The sequence below is a fragment of the Sphaerodactylus townsendi genome, linkage group LG08 (assembly GCF_021028975.2).
Source record: "Sphaerodactylus townsendi isolate TG3544 linkage group LG08, MPM_Stown_v2.3, whole genome shotgun sequence".
NCBI classification, from domain to species: Eukaryota; Metazoa; Chordata; class Lepidosauria; order Squamata; family Sphaerodactylidae; genus Sphaerodactylus; species Sphaerodactylus townsendi.
In genome coordinates, this window is record NC_059432.1 from 110,969,291 (window position 1) to 110,979,394 (window position 10,104).

The window sequence follows — 10,104 nt, forward strand, 5'->3', positions numbered from 1 at the left end:
GAAAGAAAGAAAGAAAGAAAGAAAGAAAACTGGGGTGCTGTGTGGTTTCCGGGCTGTATGGCCGTGTTCTAGCAGCATTCTCTCCTGACGTTTCGCCTGCATCTGTGGCTGGCATCTTCAGAGGATCTGATAGTAGGAAAGGAATCCTATATACTCCACTTGCTTTCCTACCATCAGATCCTCTGAAGATGCCAGCCACAGATGCAGGCGAAACGTCAGGAGAGAATGCTGCCAGAACACGGCCACGCAGCCCGGAAACCACACAGCACCCCAGCGATTCCGGCCATGAAAGCCTTCGACAATCCAAAGAAAGAAAAGTTCTCCTCAACTCTTATGCTTATGGCCAAATGGAGTCCAACTTCCCCACAGGTACGCCATGACCCCCGTGGGTCTGCTCCTCACCTGAGGCTGAAGCCGAGAGATGGACGCAGAGGCAAAGGAGTCCGCAGATCCTCAGTGGGCCCATCTTGCTGCCCAGCCAGGGAATCTCTGTGTGGGGAAAGCGAGAGGTGCGAAGACGGTTGGCTTCTCTGCTCTTCCTTTGACCTTTAGACCTGCTGGCCCCTGCAAGAGCTTGCGGGAAGCTCTGCAGCTCTGTTTGCTCAACTTCTCAGGAAGCGGTTTAGAGGGTTTAATCTCTGGAGATTTCTAAGGAACCTGGTGAGCAAACACACATGTAACTGGAACACCAGACCCTACCAGGGGGGCAATAGCTGGGAGGCTCAGCAAACAGATTGTTGGAGGTCTCTCTCTTCCTCCTACAGACAATAACTTGCATTTGGAGGAACGCAGAGGAAAGGGGCATCGGATGCTCTGGGTCTTAGGTGAGGGCAAGGCTCTTATCCCCCACCCCCCAAATTCCCCACCTTTTCGAGACCGAGTGCCCAAACTGCAACCCAAAACCCGCTTATTTACCGCAAAGTGCCAACACGCTGCTTTTAATGGGGTTTTAATGATTCAAAGACTATAGAGCCATTTACTATGATTTATTTAACGATTTGAGATTTATTGATTTTATTTGTGCTCTATTTGTATATTCATGTTCACCACCCTGAGCCCTTCGGGGAAGGGCGGTATATAAATGTAATAAACAAACAAACAAACAAACAAACATGGCAATTTAACCTGCATACTGAGGTTTTAGTTTAGAAAAAACAGTTGGCTCTGAGGCGTGCGTTACTCGGGAGTAAGCTTGGTGGTAGTTGTTGGCTTTGCTTCGAAGCAACCGTGCAACTCTTCCAACGGGTGAATCACAACCCTAGGAGGATTTGCTCAGAAGCAAGCCCCATGGCCAGCAACCGAGCTCACTCCCAGGTAAAGGATCGTGCTTTAGTTCTTTGCATGAAAATCAGTGGGGTTTGACAGCGCTTAACAGGGTTACCTACACTGCTTCCCCAAAACTAGGTCTTAAGTTGAATGCTAACAATCGAACCCAGTGGCCCAGGCCAGCTTAGATGTGTGTGTGTGGCGGGGGGCGATTTCCCCCCCACGATGAACTCTGTGCATGCCCACAGAGAGGGCTCTGAGTGCCACCTCTGGCACCCGTGCCATAGGTTCACCATCGCTGCTATAGGCCAAGAGATGGTCCTTAGAATTACTAGGTAATGGTCTCCATATCTGAACAAAACTGAGAACTGAAGACAATTTTCGTAAATTACACCAGCAAATGGTGGCCACTTGTCTTGTTCCCGGCTAACCGGGATAATTTCTTCCCTTCCAGTCTACAATTCTAGTTATTTTCCCCTCGAAAGCAAAAGGCCATCGCAAATAGCAGGCCAACTGACAAAGCTGTACCAAATCGATTTTAATTAGAAATGAAAAAAGAAAGCCAGGAAGTAGCACTCGGCGAAGCCATCCATTCGCAAGAGATGGCCACACCACGATAGGTTATTTTTCTAAGTTTTTTTTTCCTGTTGCAAAAAAACGACAACAAAAAGAAAACACAGACGACCTGTTGAGGGAAGACAGCCTGGGACAGTCCAATCCAGTCAGATCCCAAAAGCTAAGAAAGGTTCGTACTAGGATGGGAGAGACCACCAAGGATGACTCTATAGAGCACAGGTGTCAAATTCACGGCCCTCCAGATGTTCATGAACTACAATTCCCATCAGCCCTTGCCAGTATAACCAATGTTCATGTTTGGAGGGACTGATGGGAATTGTAGTTCATGAACATCTGGAGGGCCACAAGTTTGACACCCCTGCTATAGAGGAAGGCAATGGCAAACCATCTCTGTTTCTCGCTTGTCTTGGAAGTCCCTTGCTAGGGCCAAAATGCAGGGTCAGCAAGCCCCTGATAAGCTCCTTGCTGGGGGAAGCTAAGTGGAACCGGTCGCTAGAAGGGAGACCACCAAGGAAGACTCTGGAGAAGACGGCAACAGGAAACCACTTCTGCTTTTCAGTTGTCTAGGAAGCTCCTTGCTGACAGTCACTTAGCAGAGTTGGTAAGCCCCTTAAGAACATAAGAAGGAGCCTGCTGGATCAGACCAGAGTCCATCTAGTCCAGCACTCTGCTACTCGCAGTGGCCCACCAGGTGCCTTTGGGGGCTCACCTGCAGGATGTGAAAGTGTAACCCCTGTGTAAGAATGGGATGACCCAGAAAGGGGTGGAGTCTGAAAAGAAGCAGAATGCTGCAGAACTCATGAGGTTGGAGGAAGCGAGGCTACCAGGCTGGGGCCTTGGTTGATTTTATTAAGCCCTTAACACCTTGTTTAAGGTAACTGCAATGTTGTGGGGAACTAGTGGGAAGGGAGTTTATTTATTTTTTGCTATATTGTAAATGTTAGAATTTATTGTTTCAGGGTTTTTGTGTATGTAAATGCTGAGAGTTTTCTGGGAACCTCTCAACACCTTTGAACTCGCTGTTCACCAAGCCTCTGAAGTCTTCAAAACCAACCACCAGCAAAGAAGAATTGGACTTGGCAATATCAGTAGACTGTAAATATAAGGACTCGAAAATGCAAACTTAACAGGACTGTAAAGTGTAAATGTTAAATGTTTTAAAAGTGTTGTGTTGTTAAGAGAAGTAAACTGTTTTGTTTAAACTTAGTTCTTTGCAACTCCTTCCAAGTACTGCCCCACAGAACCCACAGAAAGAGGTTACAAAAGCAATGGTCTTCTGCTGCTGCTGCTGCTGCTCCCGAGCACCTGGTCTGCTCAGGCATTTGCAGTCTCAGATCAAGGAGGATCAAGATTGGTAGCCATAAATCGACTTCTCCTCCATAAATCTGTCCAAGCCCCTTTTAAAGCTATCCAGGTTTTGAGGTCTGGTTTGCCTTTACATTGGTATTTAAGAACATAAGAACTAGCCTGCTGGATCAGACCAGAGTCCATCTAGTCCAGCACTCTGCTACTCGCAGTGGCCCACCAGGTGCCTTTGGGAGCTCACGTGCAGGATATGAAAGCAAGGGCCTTCTGCTGCTGCTGTCGCTCCCGATCACCTGGTCTGCTAAGGCATTTGCAATCTCAGATCAAAGAGGATCAAGATTGGTAGCCATAAATCAACTTCTCCTCCATAAATCTGTCCAAGCCCCTTTTGAAGCTATCCAGGTGAGTGGCCATCACCACCTCCTGTGGCAGCATATTCCAAACACCAATCACACGTTGCGTGCAGAAGTGTTTCCTTTCATTAGTCCTAATTCTCCCCCCCCCCCCCCGGGAAATTTTCAATGGATGCCCCCTGGTTCTAGTATTGTGAGAAAGAGAGAAAAATTTATCTCTGTCGACATTTTCTATCCCATGCATAATTTTATAGACTTCAATCATATCCCCCCTCAGACGTCTCCTCTCCAAACTAAAGAGTCCCAAACGCTGCAGCCTCTCCTCATAAGGAAGGTGCTCCAGTCCTTCAATCATCCTCGTTGCCCTTCTCTGCGCTTTTTCTATCTCTTCGATATCCTTTTTGAGATGTGGCGACCAGAACTGAACACAGGACTCCAAGTGCGGTCGCACCACTGCTTTATATAAGGGCACGACAATCCTTTGCAGTTTTATTCTCAACTCCTTTCCTAATGATCCCCAGCGTAGAGTTTGCCTTTTTCACAGCTGCCAGGCATTGAGTTGACATTCCCATGGAACTATCAACTAAGACACCCAAATCCCTTTCCTGGTCTGTGGAAATGAGATGCTCTCAGGAAGCAGGGGGTGGAGGCCTTAATTGACCAAGGATCCCCCACAACTGGCCCTCGGGGCCTCTGAAGGGGGAGACGCAGTTCACACGCGACTAGTAAAGAGCAGGGAGGTAACAGGGCTGTTGCAAATCCAGTTTCCTGCCTGGCTGTCAAGGAGTGAAGCAATCCAGGCCAAGCACTGTTTGCAAGCGCTTGTTTTTCACACATCAGAAACGTGATGACCAAACGGCCCTTTTCACAGTTCGGTGCGATTCCCATCAACCGTGCACAGATATTTTCCCGCATTCCTCTCGTTTGGCGCGAGGAAGCAGAGTTCTTGCGCATGTTCTTTCTGAGAGTGAGAAAGGGATACAGGAAGGCGGAGGAATTAAGGAAAACCCCCATAAGAACATAAGAACTAGCCTGCTGGATCAGACCAGAGTCCATCTAGTCCAGCACTCTGCTACTCGCAGTGGCCCACCAGGTGCCTTTGGGAGCTCACCTGCAGGAGGTGAAAGCAAGGGCCTTCTGCTGCTGCTGCTCCTGAGCACCTGGTCTGCTAAGGCATTTGCAATCTGAGATCAAGGCAGATCAAGACTGGTAGCCATAGATCGACTTCTCCTCCAAGCCCTTTTTAAAGCCATCCAGGTTAGTGGCCGTCACCACCTCCTGTGGCAGCATATTCCAAACACCAATCACACGTTTCGTGAAGAAGTGTTTCCTTTTCTTAGTCCTAATTCTTCCCCCCAGCATTTTCAATGGATGCCCCCTGGTTCTAGTATTGTGAGAAAGAGAGAAAAAGTTCTCTCTGTCCACATTTTCTACCCCAGGCATAATTTTACAGACTTCAATCATATCTCCCCTCAGACGTCTCCTCTCCAAACTAAAGAGTCCCAAACGCTGCAGCCTCTCCTCATAAGGAAGGTGCTCCAATGCAGGGAACAGCTCCGTTCAAGTCCGGTGACACCCTGCAGACCAAGGTGATTTTCAGGGAATGAGCTATTTGACACCAGGTATCTATGAAGGGAGCAAAAGCTCACCCCGCACCCTGCCCCCAAAATCTCATCTGTGTCCGAGGTGCTGCCGGACTGGAATTCAGTTATTCTGCTGAAGGCCAGCCTGGCTACTTTCTGAAACGGTCTCCACATGTGGAGTGCGCTATGCAGGGGCGTAATGCCCGTTGGGCAAGGTGGGCAGCTGCCCAGGGCACCACCTTGTGGGGGGCATCAAAATGCAGGGTTCGTTTTTGGGTGTTTTTTGTGGTTTTCCATTTTTTTAGGCTAGCAGTTTTTAGGCTAGTGGCACCAAAATTTCGGCGTATCCTCAGGAGACTCTCCTTATGCTACCCACCAGGTTTGGTGAGGTTTGATTCTGGGGGGGGGGGGCAAAGTTATGGACCCTCCAAACTGTAGCCCCCATCTCCTATTAGCTCCCATCGGAAACAATGGGGGGATGGGGCACCCCCTTTGGGAGTCCATAACTTTGGACTCCTTGAACCAAAGCTCACCAAACCTGCGGGGCAGCATAAAGACAGTCTCCCGATGATACGCTGAAATCTTGGTGCTGATACGTCTAAAAATGCACCCCCTGCAGGCACCAATGTCCTGGTGCAAAAAAAAATTTGGTCGTGGTGGAGTGGCTGCCCATGGGAGGGGGGGGGGGGGGAAGGCATCCAACTCAGGTTTTGCCCAGGGCTACAGTTTGCCTCGTTACGCCCCTGGCGCTATGGTACATCCTGGTAAGATCTTTCCGTGATCTACTCAGAGTCAGCTATTATTGCTATAATAGAAAAGCAAACTCCGCAACGGAGAACCTGCTGCAAAGGGACTCGCAGACAGACGGGGGTGGGGTGGGGTGGGTGGGTGGGTGGGGGAAAATGTGTGTGCATTTTTGTGAGACTCCCTAGCTATGCAGAAAAGTATGACTTTGCCATTTTTTTTCTTTTAAAAAAGATCCCCCAGCCAGGGGGGATCTACCCAGGGGGGGGTAGCCAGACGCCGTCCACATTTTTTAATGGGTTCTGTTTTTATGTAATGGGTATTTAAATGATGTTTTAATGTACGTTTTAACCTGTTGTGAACCTCAGGGGGAGGGCGGTATCGAAAACTTAAAACTAATAATAACATAAAATTAAAATAAAACAACATTGTATATGTGTTTTGCTCCTGTTGTCTCTGAATCCTTGCTGTTCACCGCCCGGAGCCCTTCGGGGATCGGGCGGTATAAAAGCCGAATTAAATAAATAAATAAATAAATAAATAAACAACCCACCCACTCCCAGCCTGCTCACTGCCCTTGACATTTTTGAGGGCAGCCAGGAAGCAGCCCCCAGTAAGGAAAATAAACCCTCCAAACGGAACACAGCAAAGAGAACGGCTTTTCCTTCATATTTTCAACACTGGGGAGCGTTCCATTGAGGGATACCGCCTGGCTCTCTGAAGCAACCACCTGTTGGGCCGCTTCCCCTCATAAGAACATAAGAACTAGCCTGCTGGATCAGACCAGAGTCCATCTAGTCCAGCACTCTGCTACTCGCAGTGGCCCACCAGGAGCCGTTGGGAGCTCACAGGCAGGATGTGAAAGCAAGGGCCTTCTGCTGCTGCTCCTGCTCCTGAGCACCTGGTCTGTTAAGGCATTTGCAATCTGAGATCAAGGAGGGTCAAGATTGGGAGCCATAGATCGACTTCTCCTCCATCAATCTGTCCAAGCCCCCTTTAAAGCTATCCAGGTTTTGAGGTCTGGTTTGCCTTTACATTGGTATTTAAGAACATAAGAACTAACCTGCTGGATCAGACCAGAGTCCATCTAGTCCAGCTCTCTGCTGCTCGCAGTGGCCCACCAGGTGCCTTTGGGAGCTCACGTGCAGGATGTAAAAGCAATGGCCTTCTGCTGCTGCTGCTCCCGAGCACCTGGACTGTTAAGGCATTTGCAAGCTCAGATCAAGGAGGATCGAGATTGGGAGCCATAGATCGACTTCTCCTCCATAAATCTGTCCAAGCCCCTTTCAAAGCTATCCAGGTTAGTGGCCATCACCACCTCCTGTGGCAGCATATTCCAAACACCAATCACACGTTGTATGAAGAAGTGTTTCCTTTTATTAGTCCTAATTCTTCCCCCCAGCATTTTCAATGAATGCCCCCTGGTTCTAGTATTGTGAGAAAGAGAAAAAAAATTCTCCCTGTCAACATTTTCTACCCCATGCATAATTTTATAGACTTCAATCATATCCCCCCTGAGATGTCTCCTCTCCAAACTAAAGAGCCCCAAACGCTGCAGCCTCTCCTCATAAGGAAGGTGCTCCAGTTCCTCAATCATCCTCATTGCCCTTCTCTGCACTTTTTCTATCTCTTCGATATCCTTTTTGAGATGTGGCGACCAGAACTGGACACAGTACTCCAAGTGCGGTCGCAACACGGCTTTATATAAGGGCATGACAATCTTTGCAGTTTTATTCTCAATTCCTTTCCTAATGATCCCCAGCATAGAGTTTGCCTTTTTCACAGCTGCCATGCATTGAGTTGACATTCCCATGGAACTATCAACTAAGACACCCAAATCCCTTTCCTGGTCTGTGACTGATAGCACTGACCCCTGTAGCGTGTATGTGAAGTATGTGACCTTTCCTTCAGAAAGTTCTGAATTGCTTCGCTTTGGATCCCCCCCTCAATTGTGCTGTCAAACCAGTTTCGAAAGGCCGCTCCCTGCCACCCTCTCTCCCAAACCCCCGGCTTCATTAGGTCAGGATCCACTTAATCCTTCAGCCGGAGGTTTTCCAGAGGTCCAACGCCAGACTCACCACTCTCTGATTACAATCTCCAGGATCCCGGTTTGACAGCTGCAGCCCCGGGAAATCCCTGTGCTGTCTTGTTTGAGGAAGGGCGGGAGAAATAAGGGGAGAAAAGAGGAACAGGACTGCACAACTTCCTTTTTGTGTTGCAAGGACGAGGAAAGGGGAACCGGGAAAGGAAGTGAAACCAGTAGACTGAGGCATAAAACCCCCATGATATTTTTGATATCAGGCTTCATAAAGGCTTTTCGGCACGCACGCGTCCAACGCAGATCCCGTCGGTAAAGAACGTTCCAGATTCTTGGTGTTCCGGCCTGGAAGAACCAGTTCAGCAGATAAGGCCTTTCCAGAGCGTCAAAATACTCAGTGCTTGTGGATCGACGGGTTTCCTTGGGAGATAAGGCTTTATTGCTCTTTGTTAGCTCCACAGTCAGACGCCAGACTCAAGGGAGACGATTTGGAGGCTGGGCCAGGAGCATTGGGTGGGACTTAAAATCACCTGAGGAAATGCCCTGATGTGAATGGGTGGAGGATGGCAGCTGCCCCCCCCCCCCGGGGGGACGGGGAGTAAATTCCGTATAATCTATACATAAAAAAATCTAACAGTGTGTTTGTTCCTGATGGTCTCCCTCAGAAGCTGCTGGATGGATCGCCCCCAAATTTTCACAGGACATCCCTCCCTGTTGCGGGCAGGTAATCGGACCCTCAAATCGCCAAAAGTCCATACCTGAGCCAGGTAAAACGTCTTTTTCCTGGCGCACCAGGCCATGAAGCTGGCTGTGCTTAACTGTCACCTTTAGAATGTTCGTGCAGCCTGTCTGTGGCCTGAGGGCTTGGGATGAGGGCTTAGGACCGTGGTGGCGAACCTTTGGCACTCCAGATGTTATGGACTACAATTCCCATCAGACCCTGCCAGCATGGCCAATTGGCCATGCTGGCAGGGGCTGATGGGAATTGTAGTCCATAACATCTGGAGTGCCAAAGGTTCGCCATCGCTGGCTTAGGATGTTCGTGCAGATGGGCAGAGATGAGCAGTGAAAACAGTAAATAGGTAACACTGTTAGGTAATACAACTGGAAGTGAAACACATACATACTTTGCCGTGTGAGACGTCAGGTGGGGTTCCCCCCCTCACACGCAGGCAACTTTCACTCTTTGTGCCTCAGCCACTGCTACCACACAACACACATACTCTCATACACATCCACTTCATCCTCACACACCTCACTCTGCCCTCCCTCACATCCAACCACCACTTACCCACTTCCTCACCCATATTCGCCACAGCTCTCTTTTACTAAAAGCGAGCTGGAGTTTGCCTTTTTCTTCTAAGAAAATCCGTGGGGTGGGGGCGAACCAACACTACTGGCTCCGCTTCTTTTGCACGTGGCCCTTTAAGAACCCAGGGAGCTGGCCTCGATCCGAGCGCCTCACCCCCCCTGCCTCTGCTGACTGACTGGGATAGCCTGCTTGCCCCAGTTCTGCCTTACCCAAGCCAGGACTGTGCGTGTCAACCAGCCTCGTGGACAGCGGGATTCACACTCTGGACAGTTCCGTTGTGGAATGGAAAGGGTTACCTTATACTAAAAAAACAAGACAGCACCATATGACGATGTGCATTGAAAAGGGAAAGAGGGATTCCATTTGACCACCCCAAAAGGCTCTGCTGGGGATCGTTGGACCTGCATGGACATCTGTGTGGGTTGCGGACTGTGATGAGAAGGACAATGGCCACAGCAACGCGTGGCCGGGCCCACTAGTGTTTTATAAATCCTTTGCTCATAATCCCCTTCCTGCATGGAAGTGAAGGCATTACAGATAAACAGAAGGTTATATATCTTTTAAACAGCCACAACTACGAGCTGTTGGAAGCGGTGGCTAAATTTTTAAATGGTGTTATTTTAACTCGTCAGAAATTGTAAAGTTGTAAAGGCTGTTATTATCTTGCTAAGCTAATCTTAAACAATCTATATGCCATTAAAGGTATTCGAAATCGAAATCGAAATCCTTTGCTCAGGACACAAAGCCTTTGGAGAGAACGCTGTTTTATGTCTGTTTTTATTTGCCTTAGGACTAATAAATTCTATACGGTTTTCCACTTAACTAAACCACAGAAGTCACCAAACCAGGAAGGATTTAAAATTCTGGCCCAACAAGACACAGAGCTGCGCTCAGGGGTGGAAAAATAATGCAAGGAGACACCTGCGA

General features: G+C 48.7%; 1 protein-coding gene across 1 annotated transcript in view; it reads right to left on the bottom strand.

Annotated features, from left to right (window-relative positions):
• ALPI (alkaline phosphatase, intestinal) overlaps nucleotides 1-7,946 on the bottom strand; it is an 88,555-nt gene extending 80,609 nt beyond the window's left edge. The window contains exons 1-2 of the mRNA XM_048506968.1: nucleotides 7,906-7,946; nucleotides 403-489 (exon numbers count right to left, since the gene is read on the bottom strand). Coding sequence (XP_048362925.1) covers nucleotides 403-466 — 64 coding nt within the window. The 5' untranslated portion in view covers nucleotides 467-489; nucleotides 7,906-7,946. The remainder of the gene's footprint in view (nucleotides 1-402; nucleotides 490-7,905) is intronic.
• Nucleotides 7,947-10,104: the final 2,158 nt, after the last annotated feature.